Source organism: Triturus cristatus, chromosome 2_2, assembly GCF_964204655.1.
Source record: "Triturus cristatus chromosome 2_2, aTriCri1.1, whole genome shotgun sequence".
In the NCBI taxonomy this organism is placed as follows: Eukaryota; Metazoa; Chordata; class Amphibia; order Caudata; family Salamandridae; genus Triturus; species Triturus cristatus.
The window spans coordinates 461,623,503-461,646,712 of NC_140582.1; the positions used below are offsets into that span (position 1 = coordinate 461,623,503).

Sequence of the window (23,210 nt, forward strand, 5' to 3'; positions counted from 1 at the left end):
ATGTAGGTCTTCAGCTGGATCTTTTCTGAAGGCAATTTATAAAAGGCTATATTCATCCACCACAGTTTCTATATTATTACCTGTAGACCGCATTCTAACTGCAGTTGACTACGGGAATGATTGGTAAGGAAACCTTCTATTATCTTGCAGTCCAATATTCATTACGTTGAGGAGAAGGGTGTGAGAAAATAGTACATTTTCAACACTGTTCCATGTGCTCATGAAAGGTAAGTAAACTCCTAGTCATTTGGGTGAGCAAGCCTCCAGAAAGGCTCTGTCGTACGAGTTACTTACCTTCGGTAACAATGTATCTGGTAGTGACGATTCTAGCCGCAGATTCCTTCACGTAGAATTATCCCCAGGGGTGAGACTAGATCCGGAAACTTTTTGCCACAGCATCCCTGCGCGCCGGGGGCGGGGCGACACCACGCGACTCCGCCCAGGCGTCGTCCGCGTACGTGACGTCAGCGAGGTCACATAAGACCCGCCCCGGTGCACCCACGTCAGTTTTCTTCGGAGAACTTTTCCGCATCACAACGCGGAACCACCAGATAAAAAACTGTGGGAGCATGGAAACAGTGTGCGAAGAGCAGAAAAATGCGAAAAAAACGGTGACCAACAACACCACCAGGGTAGTGCCATCCCCACAGAACCCAAGGGCAGTGAAAGAAGAAGAACAAGCAGAAACCTGCGCAGTCACCCTGCCCCACATAGACAACCTCCCATCCCTGTGCCCCGGAGGCAAGAACAGGTGTAAAGTCATGGCACACGGAGGAAGCCCACCCCACTCATCCTGAACAAGGAATGGGACCAGTCCCAAGACAGACAGGGACAACAAACCTCCAAGCCACCCCAACCTAGTGGGCAACCACCTACAATGGACAAGGGCAAGACAAGGCCAGATGACCCTTAATCAGAGGATAGCAATGGAAGGAAGGGAGGGGAGGGAGGACAGGATAGAAAGCAATCCCCCCCAAACCTGGAGCAGCCAGAGCAGCGGAGCACCGGAACCCCATCCTCCAAGGACCAAAGGAGGAATGAACCGCCCCCAGACGGAGCCACCCGTCAAGAACAAGGAAGGCACTCACAGGAGACACAGCCCCCACCGGGAGGCGAGTACCGAAGACCAACCAAAGGGTCCTTGCAGAATAGGGGAGGAAGGGTGGGCCGTGAAGGAATCTGCGGCTAGAATCGTCTCTACCAGATACATCGTTACCGAAGGTAAGTAACTCGTACATCTGATAGAGACTACTAGCCGCAGATTCCTTCACGTAGAATAGATACCCAAGCAATACCCACTAGGAAGGAGGGTCTGCGAAAGGACCCCACCAGCCAATGCAGAACAGAGGGCCCCACAGGGGACCAGATCTGTGGACCAGGTAGAACCTCACCCCTGCCAGGCCAAGGGAACCCCTAGAAGCAGGACCCCACCGACCCCAAGGGGATGTAGGAGGGAAAGAAGGCTGAAGAGGCTCATACACTCACAGCAGAGGAACCAAGGGCAAGGACTGAGAGGCCGAAGCACCCCACTCCCCCACAAGGCAACATAGCTTCCGCCCAATGCCAAGACAGGAAAAGCAGAAGAAAAAGAAGAAGAAGCCTAGAGGACCCAAGGAAACTAGGGAAAGAAGGCGAACCCACTCCAGATGGAGAGCAGCCGGCCAGCTAGAACAGCGCCAGCAGTCAAAGCCAGAAGCAAGAAGAACAGCCCGAGGCCCCAGGAAGGTCGAGTAGGTGACGCCCGGCAAGGGAGACACAGGATCATCCCATACCTCAGGACAGGAGCAGGGAGAGGCGGAGAGGCGGAGATGCCCGGGCCACCACTACGAGTGGCCGCGCACACAACCTCAGGAAGCAAAAGCTACCTACCTAAACTCCATGGAGAACAGGCACCTGAAGGCGACCTGAACCCACTAGCAGAGCGCAAGCCATATGACAGCTACCACTACTCCACATAGGGTACGTTAAGTTCCAAGACATGGGAACCCTCTTTGGAAGAACTTCCGCAGCAGAGGAAAAAACAAAAGAGCCACGGGGAAAAAAACACCCCGGCTGAAGGCTTGACAAGCAGCCCAATCAAAGCAGAAGGCCCAATCTCAGTGCAAAGTCTGCACAACAACTCCTGCAGAACCACACACAATCAACACAAGGGCCGTCCAGCAGCCAACAATGCCAAAGTCCCAAGGAAGGACGTAAACGGCAAGAAAACCCACTGCACAGTCAGAACAGCCGGCCTAAGAAGGCCCAGAATCAACCCAACTCAGAAGTCACTGAGGAGGGGACGGAGGAGGAGGATAAGGCGGAGGAGGACGGAGCCCTGCCAAGAGCCTTCAAGAGCCTTTGGATGGTGGTGTCGGCCGGGTCATGGAACAACAGGCTGCCATCAAACGGAAGGTCGATGAGACGCTCCCGAATATTCTCAGGGAATACTCCGTCCCGAAGCCATGCTTGGCGACGGAGAGTGACAGAGGAAGCCATGGCCCGGCCCAGCACCTCCGAGATGTCTAGAGCGGAGCGGAGAATAAACGCCGCAAGCTCCGGCCATCCAACGCATGATGCCGCAAGTCCACCAGGCCAGACTCCTGGGACGCTGCAGATCCCAGAGACTCCGCCGAGTCCCCACAAACAGGAGGAGGCCCTATCCAGCATACACAAGGTGTTAAGGGCCCGCAGGGCCGCGCTGGTCATGGCGAACATGTTGCGTCCCCAAGAGTCCAGCCAGCGGGCCTCTCGGGACGGCGGAGTCAACAGCGGCGGCAGGGAGGGAAAAGCAGTCTGCAAAAGGGGGCTGGCGGCTGAGGTGTGAAGGGAAAGACACGCCGGGTCACGCGGCGCCGGGAGGTGCTGGTGCAGAAGATGCTGAGGCACCAGGTCCCCTGAGACAGGACGCTTCCAAGCCCCCCGTCAGGGAAGAAAAGAGCAAACCTTCAAAGGGTAGTAAGATTTCCCTCCAATAGATGGTCCGTCGCAAAGTGAGCCACCGGATCACCCATGCGCAGGATGCTCACAGCCTTTGACACCGCGTGAGCGAAGGCCGCACCCGCCTCCATAGGGCCCCGTGGTGAAGAAATCAGCTCCTCCATGGGTGATGGCTGCAAACTAAGGCGGCCGTCCCTGAGGCCAAGCGGGGCGGGCAAGGGCCAGACCTGGAAGTCAGAAGGAGCCGAAGAATGAGGGACCTGCCGCTCTTCCGACGAACACCTCTGCCCCAGGAAGGGCGGGGAGCCGCCCTTCGACGCCGGTGAAAAAGACACCACACGGCGACCAGTCTCCGGGGAGGATGACACCAATATGCATGCCTCCGGAGAAGGAGCGTCTGAAGACGAATCCGCGGAACGACCCCTGCATGGAGCCGTAGAATCCGCTGCCTGAGGTAGGACGTCGGCACCAGCCGGCATCGCTGGACAAAGGACCTCCAAGGCACCCCGTACCGGGGACCGGAGTGGAGACCGGAGTAGAGCTGGAGTAGAGCTGGAGCAGCACCGGCTTCGGGGCGGCGCCGACCCTACCCCCGCCAAGGCAGCCACCTGCGCGGGGGATCGAGACGGGGCTGGAGTGTGGCACGAAGCCCTCCGTCAGCCACGGCCCAAAATGGGGCGAAGAACGCTCGGCAACCCATGCGGCGGTGCCAGGGACAATTCAACCTCCAACTCGCCCTCCGACGAGGCAGCCACCTGTGTAGAGGGGCAAGAGGGGCCCGGAGAGGGACGAGGGGTCTGCCATCGGCCTCGACCCAGAGCGGGACGAGACGGGTCCACTGACCACCGTGGCTCCGCACGGTCCAGCTGCTGCCGGTGCCGTAGTGGCGTCAACTCTGCCTTAGACAGGACCACCCTGTCAAAGGACCGAGAGGGGCTCGGGGATGTGACCCGAGCCCCGGCGACCTCCAGCGACACCTCAGGGACCCCCGCAGGAGTTTACAGCGAGGCAGAGATGCCGTAGCCTGAAGGAGGAGCCCCAGAGGAGCCGTACCCCAACAGTACCACATCCTCCAAGCCTGGATCCGAACTAGTCGGCGCCAAAGCCACCGCCGGCGAGGGCCCTGCGCAGAGCGAGGGATCCGCCGACGCCCCAGGAGGGGAAGGAGGAGGAGACGCCAGCGAGGCCTGCAAAGCTGCCGCGTATGTCTCCATTTGGACTCTCAACGCCCCAACACCGGTAAAACGGTGGATAGGACGACACGCGGGGCCGCATCAAGCGCAGAGAGTCCACGCCCCCGGGAGGCCGGAAACCAGCCCCCGGGGACAATCTGCGACACTTACCCACCGGGGAGCTACGCTCACGTGACATCGGAGAAAGGTGAGGACGACGACCACGGGCAAGTCTGAAGCCGTCCGTCAAAGCCGACCGAGGGGAGGACGTCGACCTGGAGAGACGCACCGAGAGAAGTTTCATCCGGCGCTCCCGCCGCAACTTCGGCTTCAACTGTTGGCACTGCGTACAGTCTGTGGTGCCGTGATCCTCCCCCAAACACCACATACAAATGAGGTGATGGTCCGTCGCCGACATCAGATGCCTACAAGACGTGCAAGACTCAAAGCCCGGATGTCCACAAGACGTGCAAGACTCACAGCCCGAAGGCATTCGCACACTGTTCCACTAAAAAATGGAAGAAAAAAGGGGCCTAACAGGCCCGTAGCAAGGATCAGATCTGCGTTCCACACGGAAAAGGAAAAAACTGACGTGGGCGCGCCGGGGCGGGTCTTATGTGACCTCGCGGACGTCACGTACGCGGACGACGTCTGGGCGGAGTCGCGTGGTGTTGCCCCGCCCCCGGCGCGCAGGGATGCTGTGTCAAAAAGATTCCGGATCCAGTCTCACGCCTGGGGATAATTCTACGTGAAGGAATATGCGGCTAGTAGTCTCTATCAGATATTATTATTAACTCTGTCTTTCGGGGCAGTTCGGCCTGTTGTCAGATACCAAATTCCTCCAAATCACCTTGGGAGCCCCCTCCATAATACTGAGAGACAATTTTAAGAAGAAGTCTGTTTTAGCAGCATTGGGAGCATAAGCCGAACCCAAGTTATGAAGTGAGCAGCTTGGTGTGTCAGACCATGTCTTAATAACAATACAAGATATAGTTTTGTGTATTAGTATAGCCACCCCACATTTTGTGGAGCTTGTGTGGTGGAAGTATCAGTGGGCCTTCTTGACAGCTACTGCAAATGACCTTACAACCTAATCTGTTTGTAACTTTTCTGATTCCACACTCTACAAGTATGTCTCTTCCAATAATTTAGAGGCTAAAAGGGAGAGAATTTCCAGCCTTTTTACATAAGTGGACAATCAACAATATAATCAGAAAGTGTGCAGAACACATGGTTCATGGGTGCCACAGTTCCCTGAGAAGCTGTGTGCTGGGATCAGGGGAGTAATACTAACAAGTCTGGGAGTATAGTTCAGAACCATTCTTAAAACCTCATCAGGCTGAGACTGGAAGCCTCCAAAGTTGTCAGGAATCGGGGAGAGGTGACAACTGAATAGTAAAGTAATACTAAAGAAACAAGGTAATAGTTTGCCAAACATGACTAGCCAGTGTATTGAGTGAACATGATTTATTCTACTTGTTAGAAGGGGAGATATATAGGCAGGAATCTGGCCCAAAAAAAAAAACCAATAAACAAACAGTTCCTTATTACAACTCTAACTGTTGTAATGTAATGTAAGGGCACTTATATAGCGCACTATCACTCCAAGGAGTGTCCTGAAGCTTTGTACCTCAAATGTCACTACCCAATATGACCAGAGCCAATTAATCCTGGTTAAAGTGCTATGTTTATAGTTTCTTTCTAGACTGGGAGGAGGCTGTAATGACTCGTAGCTAAAGAGGAAGTTTGTTCCATGCTAATGGTCCTAACTGTTGTCAGCGTGCAAACTTCCTGATGCGGTGCCCTGTAAACAGATCACCAAAGCATTTTACCCTTTAACTGTACCATGAGCCTATTTCATTGGAAGAGAGGAACTAGATGGAAGATAGAACATGGGAACTCTGAAAGAAAATAGATGGTGATCTTCCATTATTAGACATATAATAAATAACTCAAAGGATACAAATATGTGATTATTGCTAGCTTGTGAACATCATCAGGCAGAATACTCAATGCGAAATTGTTCATGATGTCTCTAGCAGAGATTTCAGGTACAAACAAGATTTGTCTCTGTCCTTCTCGGATGTCATATCCTCCACCACTTTGATCAGTTCCTCCTTGTCTGCATAAAGTACTGTCAGACATTTGTTCCTGGTGCGGCAGCCATAGTGGAGTAGATGGCAAGGATCCTGTGGTCGCTGATGTTGGGTCTGCTGATGATGCTGTGTCCACAGGATTAGTCTCCAAAACTGTAAAACTGTCCAGAAAGAGTTCTAGGTCTACCAGTTCCATACAGTCTTTTCATCTTCTATCATCAGTAATCTACATTCTGGCTGGTTCCAGCAGTCTATTATTTATGTCCCATTTTCGGAGTGTGGGTCTCAGTATAAGGAGTGCCTTACGTGTCGTGTTGATTTCCACTGTGAGAAGTCAGTTGCTATCTGGATCTTAGTGCCCTCTAGAAAAAACGGACTGTGCAACTTCTATTACTTGCCAAGCTTCAGGCCAAAGAAAACAATCTGTAATGGGTCTGGGCGGGACTAATCATGGCGGTCGCCTCTATGAGGACTGATCCCATGTGCTCTTTGTAGTTCTTTTGGGGGTGTGAAAGCAGTGTTCAGTAGAGGTGAGAGCATATACAGAAAGAAAGTTGTCACGTCCCCACTCTCAAATTTTGTCTAGGATTCCGTAAAAAACACTGGCAATGTCCTGCCTCACTCTATCTTCCAATTCAGTGATCTTATGGCACAGATGTCACATGTTGGGCACATAGTCTGTGACTTTGTTGGGACAGTCTGCAAAGTATTCAGATTGTTTTTCCACATCATCAAGCCTGACATTGAATGCTGCCATGTCAGATCGAGTAGATGTCACTTCCTTCTTAAGTTCAGCAATATCAGACTGAACTGAGGAAGACTCTGCTGGTGTAAGTCCAACTGGGACCCCAGCAGCATCCATAGGGCCCCAGGTGCTACAGGGAAATACAGAATCGTCGAGAAGAGCTGCTGCATTACTTCCCAGAAAGCCGCTACCAGCAGCGGAAGGTGCAGATGCTGCCTGGGGTGGGAGCGACATTTGGAGTACTCCCATCTGGACTTCTAGTCTTTGTAACAACACTCATCCTTGGACTGTGTCTTAGACTTTCCCCAGGACGGTGATCTGGACTGGGATTGGGACTTGGAGTGGGACCATGATTTGAAGCGCAACCATGCACCTTATGCTCAGCGACGTAAACCTCCCTGTTAACCTTCAGGTGCATTAGGGAACATTTGTTGCATGGCTTCTAATCATGCTGGATCTGATACATGCAAGACAGATGTCACGTGGGTCCATTATCAGAATCTGCTTCTTGCAGGAGCAAAATAGCTTTAAACTATAGTTTTCAGGGGAGACATCCATAGCATACCTATCAGCAAAACTGTTTTGGAGGTGGGTAAAACATTGACAAAAGTTTAGGAGAGGAGCTCGAGATCCGCATCAAAAGGTGAGTAAGTAAGGAACGTATGACAGCGCTCAGGAGTGGTACTTTTCTTTTTTGAAAATTCTTTTTATTGGCATTTTTAAGATGTAAACGTACATACAACATGTGCCGTATAAGTAAATGTGGTTCATAAGTAGCAGAGTAGACCTTCATCACAATAGGGAGTACATCAATATCTTGTTCAGTGAGGATGTGGTCTGTGTTGTAGCAGAGCATTGCCAGTAAAAGAAACTGGGGGGAAACTGAACTGGGGTGTGCCATGGGGTTTGTAGTGTGAGGGGGGGCGTACGCGATGGGTCCATTAGTGCCTACTCGATAGTGCAGCTGCTGCTCGCCTAGGGGGAGGCGGGTGTGTGGATTAGTGTGGGGGGCCGTTGAATGTGAGAGAAGGACGAAGACGGACCCGGCTGGTCCGGTGGTGGTACAGGGGGACGTGGTGGAGAATCCGTTGTCTCGGGAGCCTGCATAGCAGAAGGCTGTACCGTGTTGGGGGTCTGGATGGCAGTGACTGTGTCTTCCGGGGTCTGGGATTGTCTGAATTGGTACAATAGAAGCGGCCACTCTAGGGAAATTGGGACTTTGCGGATACCCTTGGCTTCTTCCGCACGGATTACCTCCTCCTCTGCAGCCGCCCATTTAAGAACCGCCCCCACCCATGCTGCTAGTGGGGGGCCTGATGTGGCACGCCAGTGCATGGCTATACTGCGATTGGCCAACAAGTGGGCCAGGGATACGAAGCGCATTGATATTTTGTGTCGTTTTCTCCGTCCCAGTATGCCCAATGCGCAGCCCTCCCAGGTGGTCAGGTGGGTCAACCCGGTAAGCTCCCTGAGTGTCGAGTGGATAGATGACCAATAGGTCTGAATGCCTGGACACGTCCAGAACATGTGGTAAAAGTCTGCGTCCCCCGCTGGACAACGAGGGCAGAGGAAGGTCGTGTCGGGGTAAAAGCGTTGAAGTCGTGCTGGCGTTAGGTAGGCCCTGTGCAGGAAGTGAAACTGTATGTTCTTGAACCGGGCGTTCCTGGACACTTTTTTGGGGAATTCTATCGCTCTCTCCCATTCACTATCGTGGAAAGGTCGCCCTGCTTCCTCCTCCCAGAGGGTCCGCAGGGGTCCCAATAGCGGGGGTGTCAGTTCCCTGATTGACTTATATAACCATGTGGTGTGGTGGCGCCCCGGTCCCATTCGTAATATTGTGTGGAGAACCGGGTGTGTGGGGGGTTCCCCCAAAGTGAGGTCGGAGTATGGCCGGTAGTGGCTGAGAAGTTGGCGATGGCGCAAGAATTGGCCTGGAGGTAGGTCATACTCGACCATGAGTTGCCGGTACGACCGAAGCTGCCCTTCGTCGAACAGTACTTCTGCCTCGGTGATGGCCTTCGCCGTCCATTCCCGTAGCATGGCGGAGGTAAAGAACCCTCCATGTCTGGGCCAACCGACCAGCGGCAGCAATGGTGTGTATGGAGGGCGATCGGGCGCCATGCGGTGTATACGCTGTACGCACTTCCGGGCTATGTCAACCTGCAGGGGGTATGTCCGCGTGGGGCGAGACCCCGGCAGGAGTAGGCGGTGTAACTCCGGTATGGGTATGCGACCCGTGGCGGTACATGTTTCAAGTGTGCATCTGTCTGCCGTCCAACAGGAAAGCCACTGGAGCTGCGATGCTAGGAAGTAGGCTTCGAATGATGGTGCACCCAGCCCCCCTGCATTGTGGGTAATTTCAGTTTGGCAAGCGCGATCCTGTGCCGTCCCTTACCCGATATAAGAGATCTGAGGAGCATGTCTAAGTTCATGAAGAAGGAGCGGGGTGGGATTACTGGGAGGTTGGTGAAATGGTATAAAAGCCGCGGGACCAGGATCATCTTTGCTAGGGCAACCCGGCCTATCGGGGCCAATGGGAGGCTCCGCCAGAACCCGATGGAGGATCGTATCCCTGTGAGTGCCCTGCGGTGGTTACCCTCGTAGATGTCAGCTGGGGAATGGTATAACCCAATCCCAAAGTATCGGGGACCTTCCGCCGCCCAGTGTAGTTTTCGGCCACCGAGCCGTACGTCCTGAGGAGAGACGCCTGAATGTAGGGGGTACACCATCGATTTGTCCCAATTCACTTTCAAGCCCGAGGCCTCCGTGAATTCCGCTAGGGCGGTCTCCAATATAGTGAGATCCGCTGTCACGTCTCGTATGTATATGAGGAGGTCGTCGGTGTAGAGGGACACGCAGTGTGTGACGTCTGCTAGTGGAATGCCCCAGTCGTGCCCGTCCCTACGGAGTCGGAGAGCCAAGGTTTCCACCGCGAGCGCGAATAAAAAGGGCAAGAGGGGGCATCCTTGTCGTGTGCCCCGATGTATTGCAAATTCCGGGGAGATGTAGCGACCGAGACGAACCCGAGATGTAAGGTTAGTATATAACAGGCGCGTGTAGGCTATAAGTGTGGGACCCAGTCCCGTCCGTCCAAGGATAGCGAAAAGGAACTGCCATGTGAGGGTATCAAACGCCTTCTCAAGGTCCAAAATTAGACACGCCACCCGAGGGAATCGACCGCCTAACTGATCCTGGATGTGAAAGAGGCGCCGGATATTGTGAGAAGTATTCCTCCCCGGGACAAAACCACATTGGTCCGGATGTATCAACGAGCGTATAATTTGTGAGTATCTATCCGCTAAGATTTTCCCCAGGATTTTACAGTCGGCTGTTAGTAGTGTAATGGGGCGATAAGAGGCGAGGAATTGGGGATCCCGGTCGGGTTTCGGAAACGTCACTATCACTGATGCTCTCATGGAGCCGGGTAGTTCACCAATCCTGAGTGCCGAGTCCAGCACCGCGAGGAAGCGGGAGTCAGCAGAGAGGCGAAGGTGGAGTAGTATTCGAGCGGAAACCCATCCGGGCCTGGGGCCTTGCCACGGGCCAGGGCCCGTACAGCGCTAGTGATCTCCGTGGCTTGTATCTTCGCGTCTAGACCCGTCTTGTCCTCAGTGGAAATCTGGGGGAGGGGCAAAGGGTCCAGGAAGTGGTCGATGGCCCCAGGGTCGAGAGATGAGGGGGCGGTGTAGACCACTGAGTAGTGTTGGTAAAATGCCTGAAGGATCTCGTCTTGGGATTGCACCAGGGAGACCTGGGGATTTATAATTGCAGTAATGGGCCGGACCTCAGTGTCTTGTTTGGCAAGCCATGCCAGGAGTGTACCCGTTTTATCACGGTCCTGGTGCATGCGGGTAGCGTAAGTCCGGAAGTTGTGACGTCTTACATCGATGCACGCTGCTTGGTATGCCGATTTGGCTTGGGCGACTTGAGTCACAGTCGCTACCGACTGGTCTGCGGCTTTGGTAGCCGTGGCCAGTTGCTGTTCTGCCACCTTTAGGGCTTGTTCTAACGTGTGTCTCGTTCCGACCCGCTGTTTAATACATTCCCCACGGGCTACCACCTTAAAGCCGTCCCACTCGACCAGGGCCGATGATGCAGTCCCCGTGTTATGAGTAAAGTAGTCTGAAATGCTTTGTTGGTGTTCGTGTTTGAAGACCTGGTCTGTGAGGCATTCCCGTGAGAGTCGCCATGTGGGGACAGGGGGGTGCGGGGGTCTCCATTGGAGGCCTAGAAGGTGTGCATCGTGATCGGAAACGATTCTGCCAAGATAGTCCGAGTGGCATACGTGCGGGAGAAGCGTTGCGGAGCATAGAAAGCGATCGAGCCGAACTCGTAGGTTGTGTGGGATGGAGTGGAAAGAGTAAATGCGGGCCTGAGGGTGGTGAAGTCTCCATGCGTCCGTGAGCGACCAGTGCGCTACCCATGTTTTAAAGCGTTCAATTTGTCTGTGGGTGGGGGGGTGGGGGAGTGCGGGAGTGGGGGGTGTGAGCGGTCCAGTCTCGGGTCCAGGACACAGTTCTAGTCCCCGCCTAAGATCCAGGGAACATGGGTGAATTGGGCAAGGGAGTCTGTAAGTCGGTCCCAGAATTTATCCTGATCTACGTTCGGGGCATATATACTTCCCAAAAGGACCCCCCTGCCATCCATGAGTCCCTCCAACAAGGCAAACCTGCCTTCGGTGTCCACCACCCGTCTAAGTTCCCGGAATGGGATCCCTGGGCAAATCCATATCAGTGCCCCTCGGGCGAACGAGGAGTAGGTCGTGGCACAGATTAGTCCGCGCCATTTTACTCGCAGTTTGCCCACTTCAGTCGAGTTAAGGTGGGTTTCATGTAGACAGAGAATGGATGCCTTCTGTCACTTCGCGTAAGCGTATATTGCGTAGCGCTTACGTGGGGTGTGTAAACCGCGGGTGTTGAGCGTGAGTATATTTATGTCTGTGGTGTTCGTCAGCTGCGCCATGGGTATTTGTGTCTGTGTGCGGGCCAGGTGAGGTGCCCGCCAGGTGAATTATTTCGCAGTCTCCCAGGGAAGCGCCGCGCCAGTGGGGAGTAGGTAGGTGGGAAGCCCGTCCGAACGGAGAGTCTGTCATATGGAGCCCCATGGCAGGGTGGAACAAGTGTGAACTGGGGTATCGATAACATGTGGGGGTGCGGGAAACTGTCCCAATACAGAGGACTCATCGTTTAGGAAACGGTGCGTCCAAACTTCCTCCCGTAACACGAGGGGGGATAACTGCTCTATATGAAGGGGGTTGACGGTATGCATGCGCAAAGCCACACGTTGAGTGGGCATGTAGAAGGAGCAATGCGCGTCGCGTGCAGGGTGTCAGTCTCTGTGTTTGAGATCATGTGCCTCAGGCAGACATACATGCAAGGATACAGTGCGGCAGTCCATATGCCTGAGTTGCCTCAGGGTAAGGCAGGAGAGGTCAGTCCGTCCAGCAGCCCATCTGCAGTTTGCGGGGTGGCATGGGGGAGCACCGCCAGGTCCATCCCCGATGCGGTGCCATCACTGTCATTTTCGCCTTCTGACGAGAACAGGTGCGGGGGTCGATCAATGAGCTCCAAGGGCGGTGTAGTGCGCAGATCAATTGCTGCTTGCAGAGCTCCGCGTCTTTCGCGCATAATCTGCTCGAGGTCGGGTGAGTCGTGAGAGCTGCTTGTAGCCCTGGATTCGATGTGGTGAAGCTTCTTGGGGCGTTTCCGGGTGCGGAAGGTCTTGACAGGCGAGCCCCTTTGGGGATGAGCGTTGGGTGCCCGTGAACAGTGTTGATCTGCCCAGTCCTGTGCCGCTTCCACGGATGTGAAAAAGAGGGAGGACCCGTTGTGGATGATCTTGAGACGGGCGGGGAACAGTAAGGCGTATTGAATCTTATTGTCTCGCAGTCTCCGCTTTACGTCCAGGAAGGAGGATCTCTTCTGTTGTACTGCACAGGCATAGTCCGGAAAGATCATTATTTGGTGGTTTTCCACCCGTAGTGGCGCCGCCAATCTCGCCGCCCGGAGCACCGCATCTCGATCTCGGAAGTGGAGGAATTTTGGCAGAAGTGGCCGGGGCGCCGCGCCGGGCGGGGGCCTCTGGGCCGGCACTCGGTGAGCCCGCTCGATGGAAAAGAACGCTGCCCGGTCCGAGGGCGGGGTAAAGGATTTCAGCCATGTGTCCATGTATTCTATGGGAGTACCTCCCTCGATGCCCTCTGGAAGCCCCAGTACTCTGATATTACAGCATCTCGAGCGACCTTCCAAGTCAGTGGGGCGCTCCTCCACCGAGGTCAGACGGGTGAGGACCCCCTGGAGTGTCATCTGATGTTCTTTTAGTGTTGGCTGTATTTCCGCCATCGTCCGTTCCTCCGTGTGCACCCGGTCAGACAGTTTCCGGTGGTCATCGCGGAGAAGATTGACATCCGTCGCTAGGGTACCATGCCGTTCCTCCATGGACAGACGGGACAGTTCAATGGCGGCCAGGACCTTGTCCAGCTTGTCCGAGATTGAGAGGTCAGTGGAGGACGCCGTGCTGGGAGACCAGGTCGAGGTTTTTGGCATGTTCTCCGGGGCTGTCTCCGGGACCGCCTCGTGAGGCGCGGGTCTTGATTTCCCCATCCTGTCGCCACCTAGGGCGGTAAAGGCCGGTGTCGCTGGTCAGGCCGCGGGGGCTTGCCGCGGCATCAGGGGTCCGTGGAAGGAGGAGGGGTACGGTGATGAAGGACCACGAAAGAGCGGGGTCGGGGGTCGGCAGCTCAAGCTGGTATCCTGGGGCTCCCTCCGCTGATAGGGTGCCGGGGCCCCCGATGGCAGATCGCTGCAACACCCTGCCCAGCGCCCTCAATCGCCTACCACCCGTGCGGGTAGCTTGCCTGTGTCCAATGGTGGGGGTGGGAGATCACGTTCGGCGTCCGGGGCACCCCGCCGGGCGCCGGGCCCGTCGCCGCCCCGTGCCGGTGTGGCTCGTCGCGCCGATCCCCCCGACCTCTCGGGCCCTCCGGGGCCACAGGGGGCGCTCAGATGGTCCGCGTTGAGGAGATGGCGGACGGGTCGTCCGGGAGCACTCCACCCCCTGCCCGGGGTGCCGCCAGGGGGACCGCCGCCGAGACAGTCACTGAGGCAAAGGCGAAGGCCTCAGCAGTGGTGCAGGAGAGATGCCAGTGTCCCCAATCGCCGACCACCCGCGCGGGTAGCTTGCCTGTGTCCAGTGGTGGGGGTGGGAGATCACGTTCGGCGTCCGGGGCACCCCGCCGGCGCCCTGTGCCGGTGTGGCTCGTCGCGCCGATCCCCCCGACCTCTCGGGCCCTCCGGGGCCTCAGGGGGCGCCCAGGTGGTCCGCGCTGAGGAGATGGCAGACGGGTCGTCCGGGAGCACTCCACCCCCCCCTCCGGGGTGCCGCCGCTGTGACAGTCACTGAGGCAAAGGCGAAGGCCTCCTCAGTGGTGCAGGAGAGATGCCAGTGTCCTTTTCCGCGGCCATGTTGAGGTCAGGCAGGCAGCGTGTTATAGGGCCAGGAAATCACTGGGTCGCGCCGCTCCCGCCGGATCCCAGCACCCCCCCTCCACTTTTCTAGAAGTCAGGTATGGGGGGTACCTGGGGTCCACGGCGGTATCGCCAACGTCCAATCCCGACTCACTGCGGACTCCCGGCAGCCAAGATGGCGGATCTGTGTGGCGGCGATGATCTGCTACCCCAGAGCGCTCCGCTCCGACATCCGCAGGGTTACCGTAGGCTGCTCTCGGTCGGACCTCCGCATGAGGAGAGCGCTGTGCGCCGCCGTCCGCAGTGTCCTGCCCCGTTCCGTCGTCTTTCTCTATCCGGGAAGCCCCGGCGCCATCTTGGATCGCGGGCTGCGGCGCCAGCGGCTCTGTCCGGGAGAAGCCTCGGCACTACTGTTCCTGGCGTGTTCGGGCGCCCATCGGAACTGTTCTGCCCTGTAGGTGCCTTTCGGTGGTCCGTGGGTCGTCAGGCATCCGTTGCAACGCTCCGAGACGCTATGAATTGGCGCGCGGTCACGGAGCCTCAGCACTGCATGACCGCCATCGTGGCTGGCTTGGCCACGCCCCTGCTCAGGAGTGGTACTTATATACAGTTCCGTGTTGTCGCATCTAGAGGAGGGGCGAGGTCCAAAGGCTCTTCCTGTTGGATCAGGGGAGAAATGGGTGGAAAAGCTTTCAGATCCAGGTGAAAAGGTGAGCAAACCATGGCTAGAAGTATCCATCAGAACAGTCCTTTATAATAGCCAGTAACACTGTGAACTAATGTACCAAAAGAACACTTGTTTGATTTGACCGTTTCTCTTTACAGCAGTTTGACTCTTGGTATCTCACACTCAAGTCCACATTAGTTATAAGAATAAGGTTACAACCTTAGCCACTCAATCAACTAAATTAAATATACTACCCTTTGTTTCAATGGCACTACTCCAAGCCACATAGAAAATGTATTAACTAAGCCCACATGGAGAACCAGTGGAGAGAAGGGGAAGTCTATGATATGTCTTGCATACTCTGCTATGTTGTTACTCTCCTTTTATTTTTTACCAAATATATAAATGTTTGGGATTTTGTTATTTATCCTAGAATTACCAATAATTACAAATACATTATTAGCCAACCAGAATTGTGCTATCAACAATTGTTCCATATAATATCAATCACGTACAAGGTTTTATCTAGAATTCTATAGAAATAAATGTTTCCCATGTAAATGAAGTACATGAACTGTATTTATGTTTAAAGTTTCACCCTTTGAAAGAGTTCAAAGACTGTTAACCACTTGTTACAGAGCAGATCTTACAACTAGGTCCGGAGTTCTTGGTCCAAATAAAAATATCAATGTCATGCAAAATATAATGAAGATGCATATGAGAAGACGTCAATCACCTTCATTCCTCATGGCAGTAACATAATTGAACCATTCTTTTACACTTGCAACTCCATGGGGTGGGTTTTCATGGCGCCGCCGTGTAATCTTGGTGATCGTTGCCATTGGACTTTCCAGGGCTCCACAAGGTTTAGTGACCATTGTATTGTGGCCCAAATGGAAATCAAGAGTTTGTACAATGTATGTGGAATGCTCAGCAGTACCTGTGGTTAAACAAAGAATGATCAATAAAGCAGAAGATGATTTATCATGATCTACTAAAATATTATTTAAAAACAAGTCAGTGGCATAATTTACATTTATTCTATAATCAAACAAAGCAAAATGAAAAGTTGTGTTACCTTCTTCCCAGATCTTCTGTGCCTCTGTCCAAAATGCAATATTTGGTTCTTCCAGGTGAAACAGCGCCCATGATTTTGAACGGAAATTTGGACCATGAAAGCAAGCCAACGTCATGTGATTTCCATGCAGGCTCATTGATCCCCCCAACTGCACAGTATCCTCAGGCAATGGATCCTGAAACAGGGATATGTGACAGCCCGATATAACCTTCAATACTCCTGGCCAATGTCGGTGGTGAGCTGCATCTAACACTAGATGGAAGAACAAGAAGAACTGTCATGTAGATGTCTGGCCCACAAAGTGTGATTATACTGAAATCATTACTAACTTGAAGATTGAAATCCTCAGTAGATAATTACTAAACGGCAACATAAACTACATTTATTAAGTATTACAATGTCCAACCTAATTCATGTATGAAATTTGAGAAATGCTAAGCCATGTATGTTTTGGCCGCGTGAAAACGGTCATAAAATCAACATAAAACTGCATGTATCAGATGGAAGAAGATAATCAGTATGAAAACAGCAGCAGACAACCTGGGGATCCAAAGTTGTACTACATGAATCTGTAGTCACAGGTAAAGCGTTAACTGATGGATGCTCAAACCAGAGAGTCCTCATCTTTTGAATTCCCTCAGGTGCAATACAGGACCTGGAATGTTGGATAGCAATTGCTCCAATGCACTGAAAGGTGGCACAATTAGTCCTCGCCACTTCCAGAATTGATGGCAAAGAGCTGCAAATAGACATTACACCTGCACGCTGAAATCAGCTTTCTGCAAACTCTTCCACACCCTCAGACGCCAATCAGCTGTGACAGACAACAATTGTGACAGTGTCAAATCTAAACTGGGATCTTTTTAGAATCTCAAAAGTCAACTCCACAGATCAAGGAGGAAAGAGGGCAGTGAGTAGTGTGTGGTTAGAGAAAATATCCACATGAAAGAGTGTAACCCAAAGTAAATTGATCCTCTGATGGATACTTCTAGACGCAGAATCCTTACCGTTTGAATCAATACTAAATCATTACCTCTCAAAAGGAGAAGGGTCTGAGAAGTGGACCTACACCGGTAGTCCTGCAGGTCCAAGCCGACGAATACGGTCCTCCATGCGGACATGATTATCGAGAGAGTAGTGCCTGGTGAAGGTGTGTATGGATGACTAAGGAGCAGCCTGTCAGCAAAGCACCCCTTGACAACACTGCCATGGCAGGCTTGGCTCTGGTGGAATGTGTTGAAAGGTCCCTCTGGAGTGTGTTGAAAGGTCCCTCTGGAGGTTCCTCTTTGGCCAAGGCAGAACAAGTCTTTAAGCACAGAAAAATCCCCCTGGAAAGGTTCCTTTCTGGACCTCCTTTCCCATCTTAGCACTGGCAAAGCCGATAAAAAGTTGATCATCCACTTGTTGCTCCTTTGTGAACTCCAACTAAATACTAAGAGCTCTCTATGGGTTAAACTATTGAAGCCTTTACTCCTTCCTCCTGAGCAGAGTGAGGAGGAGCAAAAATATAGGTAGAGTGATGAACTGCACACTGTGGCAGGGCAATACCACCTTCATCAGAAAGGAGGCGCAAGTTTGCAGCATCAATTTGTCTGGGAAGAAAGTGGCATACGGAAGCACTAACAGCACCTGCAGCTTACTAACACGGAACACAGAAGTAATTGCATAAAAACAATACTGTCTTAATGGCCAGCAATTTCAGTGAAATACTGTGCATAGGCTGGAAGGATGTGCATGTCAAAAAAATTGAGCACTAAATTAAGGTCCCATTCCGGCATTATAAAAGGGCTAGGGGGTGGGGGATATATGTACACGCCACTTTAAGAAACACATAAATAAGGAGAGTTGGTCCAGAAAACGCAAAAAAGTCTGAAAGGGCCACCTAATAACCTTTCACAGTGCCCAAAGAAATCTTTGCTTGGCCAGAGGTAAAACAAACATCTAAACATTGGAAAATGTGAACGAAAATTATCAAATTGACGGCCTTCGCATCAATCCACAAACTTCACTCAACAACTAAAATAAACTAACTGGGTAGGTTAGCATCCAGCTGTGAAAGTAATATCCACTACAATTGCAGACATATCAAACCCTCTAAGTTGGTGTTGCCAAATCCTTATGCATGGAAGTGAAGGTTGTGGGATTTGGGTGGAAAATCCTGTCCTGTTGCTGAGACAGGAGGTCCACCCGAAGAGGCAAGATGCTCTGGGGTTAGATTTTCCTACTCGAGCGATCGGAATATCACACTCTTCTGGCCTAATCTGGGGCTATCACAATGATCTGGGACCATCTACTTTAACCTTCTTCAAAACTAAGGCCAGGAAGGCATTCAGGAGGCCAGAGTCCCACTACTGACAGAATACATCTCTTAGGGAGCCTCTTGGTGGAAACCACAACACACAGTATTCTAAGCAGTACCAAAAATATCTATCATGGAACTCCCATGGTGAAGACCCCTTGAACTACCTACAGGCAAAGACGTCATTCATGATCTGCCAGAAGGCATCTGCAGAGCTCATATGCCCTGTCATTCAGGGAAGCCACCAAATGGTTGGCCGTTGAAGGGATTCTCTGGATACCCAACCTCCTCCAGAGCTGCAGAACCTCCTGACATATGGCACAGGGCCTGTGATCCAATAGCTGCTTGTTGCAGTACCACATAGCAGTTTTGTTGTTTGTCAGGACCTAAACTTGCTTGCCTTTGATCAATAGAAGAAGGTGTATTGCCATTACAATCAGTACTTGAATAGCTCATAAACTGCCAGTAGTCTGACAATGCAGCTGATTTCAATAGTCCAAGGAAGCACTTTCAAAATGTAAGCGGTCACACTGAAAATCTGTTTGGACAGATGTAGCTGTAGTGCTCTGTCCAAGTATTAGGATGCCCTCTATCTGTGCTTTCATAGTCAGCTTCAGGTAATTTCAAATATACGTCAACATGTGTCCTTAATACAGTCCGACTCAATGTTGTCTCTGCTACAATCTCTGCATTGTCGTCCATGAACAGCAGAATCAAATTTAAGATACTCTGCATAGTCCACCAAATCTCTGATGATATAGTTTCTTTTTTTAAAGGTCTTAATCTTAATATTTGCCAGCAAGTGCCTTATGATAATATTGCTCTGATGGAATCTCCTGTAACAATTTTCTTTATCTAGGAGTATGCAGATGTGATCCAGCATTTTTGTGTGATCAGCATCTATACATAAAATGCTAATAAAGACAACCTGGAGTGGGAAGTATTTTTTTCTGCAGTGCATGGGCAACTGCAAAATAACCAGCTCAAGCGATTATTTTTCACTGAAAGGGTTGCTGCTTTAGGAGCATTCAAAGTGGCTGCTGGCAACCGAATAGAAAGCCTGTGGGCCCCTCACACCTTTCTAGACAACTGTTTGGAGCCAGGAGAAGTGCGGGTAGACCAAAAACAGGTATTTTGATGTGGCCAGATACAAAATCTGATTTTGTTTTGTAGTTCATCTGGGAAGTGGATTTGTGTGTTTATCCAACTTTTTAATCTCTATCAAAATGAAACAAGCTGTTTAAGAACAACGCATCTGGCTAGCATTGATTTGAGAGCGTGTAATACACAAATTGTGCCATGTAGGGACGCCATAAATCCATGCATCTTGGATTACATGCACAACTTTATGTCAGGACAAATCAATAATGTACATACAACAGCACGGTGTATAAACTTCTAACCATTTTGGATATGCCTGTGCGTTATACGGATGAACAAGTTACTTACCTTCAGTAACACATTATCAGGTAGAGACTCTATCTTGCTGCAGATTCCTTACCTTTATTATTATTATTAGCGATTTGAATAGCGCCTGGTGACCCGGAGGCATCCCCGCGCTGAAGAGCTAGTAATACTCAGGGGAGGGGAGGAGGAACTATTTGGGGAAAAGAAAGGTTTACATTTCTTCGGCATCAGGCTGGATCCAGAAACTTTTGCTGGAGCAATACCCCTCGCGCGTGCCGTTGGGTGGCTCCATTCGGCTCCATGTGATGTCGTTGGCATCCGATATGACATCGCGGTCACCTATATAGGCGCCACCCAGGTGCGCGGACATCAGTACTTTTCATTTTTTCCACACCAGAAGCGCTGAGCCACAAATTAACTGACATAATCGTGTGCAAACTAGGTCCCTGAAAGAGGGAGTAACCCTAGCCCTACCAAAATCAGTCCGCAAAGTGGGAAGGCATGGGTGGGCCTCTAAGGAATCTGTAGCTAGATAGAGACTCTTCCAAATAATGCGTTACCGAAGGTAAGTAACTTGTTCATCTGATAGAGACTTCTAACTGCAGAGTCCTTACCTTTGAATTAGATACCCAAGCCATACTCTCCCGGCCATGGGTTGCGGACCAATTCCTCACACTAGGAAGTCCTGCAGGACCGACCAGGCAAAATGCCCGTCCCTGTGGACCCGACTGTCCAGGCAGTAGTGGCTGGCAAATGTGTGCAATGATGCTTACGTTGCAGCCTGACAGATGTCCAGGACTGGGACACCCCGAGCCAAGGCAGTAGTCGCAGACTTTCCCCTGGTGGAATGGGCCCTTAATCCCTCAGGGGGCTGCTTCCTAGCCAGGGCATAGCAGATCTTAATGCAGAGAACAACCCAGTGAGAGATGGTCCTTTTGTGCAGAGCTCGACCCTTCTTAGCTCCCATGTACCCCACAAAGCATTGATCGTTCACCCAGAACTCTTTTGAGCGGTCGAGGTAGACCAACAACGCTTTTTCTGGGTCCAGATGGTGGAGACGCTCCTCTTCCTTAGAGGGATGCAGGGGAGCAAAGAAGGTGGGCAGCATGACAAACTGACCCAGATTGAATGGGGTCACCACCATCGGCAAGAATGAAGCATGGGTGCGAAGCACCACTTTATCCGGAAAAGACATCATATAGGGAGGCGTACACGATAGCGCCTGCAAATCACTCACCCTCCGGGCAAATGTAATCGCCACTAGAAAGGCTGTCTTGATGGTAAGCAGCCGGAGGGGACTGTTTTGTAAAGACTTGAAGGGAGCACACATAGGAAAAGTGAGGATCAAATTTAGGTCCCACTGAGGCATAACAAAAGGCGTGGGTGGAAACAAGTGAACCAGCCCCTTCAAAAACCTATTTACCATCGGAGACCTAAAGAGGGTTGGTCTGACAGCCGCAAAAAAATTGGACAGAGCAGAAAGAGTACTGGGCAAGGGTTAGAATGAATAGAAGAACAGTGGAAAGAGAAGCAGAAAGAGGGGCAATAGACCTTTCTGTACAGCATAATACAAACTTCTGACCAACGGCAGGCGTATACCGTCTTAGTAGAGAGCCGCCTGGCCACTAAAATAACATTGCATACTTCGGGAGGAAGGTCAAAAGTCATCAACTACTGCCGCTCAATCTCCACGTATGGAGGCTTCTGCGACAGAAGATCCTCCCGAAGGAGCAGCCTAATCGGAGGATCGTTGCTAATTTTCAGAAGCTCTGAATACCAGACTCTCCTCGCCCAGTTCAGAGCCACAAGAATGACTTAGGCCAGGTCATTCCTGATCTTCTTCCTGGCCTGAGATCCACGTGTGATGAAAGGCGTCGCAGAGCGATAGCTGCCTTAGAAACTCCAGAGCGCAGTGTTGCTGACACTGCACGTTCTCTTCGGAGGCAAACAGATCTAACCAAGGATCTCCCCAGTGCTGAAAGAGACCTTGCGCCACCTCCAACAGGAGATGCCATTCGTGATCCGCTAGGCAACGACAGCTGCGTTAGTCCGCCCTGGCGTTCAGAGAACCTGCCATGTGTTGAACCACCACAGTTATGCCCTGCTGTTCCAGTCATGTCCAGTGATGCAGGGCCTCTCTACAAAGGGTCCATGACCCCACCCCACCCTGCTTGTTTCAGTATCACATGGTGGTGTTGTCAGTGAACACCTGCACTAACTTTCCTTTGACAGAGGGAAGAAATGCATTCAGTGCTAGCCGAAACGCTCGAAGAGCCAACAAATTGAGGTGGCGCTCCGAATCCACCGGAGACCAGTGTCCCCTGATCTCCACCTCTCCCAGATGGCCACCCCATCCCAGAAAATACACATTTGTTACGGCTGTGAAATCTGGTTGGGTAAGGGAGACGGGTCTGCCGTTGACCCATTCATTTCAAAACTTTATTCGATTGTTTAAAAACAGTCATAAAAGCACATGGCATCAGTAATACAATACAATACATGAAATGATAAAATAACAATACATTCGGTTAACGATAAAAAAAATGAGGCAGGAAGGGGGGGTAAGCCAGATGGACAACATCTACAAGTATCATTTCACATGTAATTTCAGTAGATCATACTTTTCCTGACGGACACAGATTGCAAAATAAAAGTCGCTGTAAAAAAGCATACATCCGGTTCGTCAAGTGCAAAAAGAAGGCTCATCGCAGATCTGACATTAGACACTGAATATTTTTTAAAAAGTGGTTTGAGGTAGGCAATTCAGAGATATAAATACAGAGAGCAAAGAATCAAAAAGTGCTCGGTACACTGCTTCGAAGTCCCATCACAGGGATAGGGCATTGCCGTGTAATTATTAATCAACGGAAAGGCCACTAAAATGTGGGCAATACCTAGACGTAGTCTGGTGAGGACAAAGTGATGAGATTGTTTGGTGACCACTTTTAGGTACTTGGCGAAACCTAAACTTGCCTGGCTAAGGGAGTAGTGAAATTGGTGAGTAGCCATCGGGCGGGTTATGTCTCTACGCACTTTGGATTTAATCCCCAAGTAAATAAGTTTTAGCTCCTTTTTTGAGGAATCTACAGCCCTGACAGGGTCCACCAAAACATTCATATCGAATATCTCTCTATAGGATAAGATCACGTAATTAAGCCATGGGATCTGGTTATGTTTATCCAAACGGAGGCAGTCTTGGATAATTTTCCTAGTGAAGCCAGTTTCCTCCTTTGCCCAAATCGATCTCCAGGTCATTAGTGGGCCTAGCCCCGTAAGGTCAGTCAGGTATTCCAGCCCAACCTCAAGGTGGGACAGTCCAGTGGAGGCTGAAGTTGGAAGACAAAGAAGCCTCTTTAAAAAG

At 51.7% G+C, this 23,210-nt stretch overlaps 1 protein-coding gene across 12 annotated transcripts in view; it reads right to left on the reverse strand.

The window, feature by feature from the left end:
- The window catches only part of BLTP1 (bridge-like lipid transfer protein family member 1), a 1,988,102-nt gene that overhangs the window by 139,565 nt on the left and 1,825,327 nt on the right, over positions 1–23,210 (reverse strand). For all 12 annotated transcript variants that reach the window (XM_085641559.1, XM_085641555.1, XM_085641564.1 and 9 more), the window contains 2 exons: positions 16,144–16,395; positions 15,802–16,005 (listed from right to left, as the gene is read on the reverse strand). In XM_085641559.1, the coding sequence (XP_085497685.1) occupies positions 15,802–16,005; positions 16,144–16,395 (456 nt within the window). The remainder of the gene's footprint in view (positions 1–15,801; positions 16,006–16,143; positions 16,396–23,210) is intronic.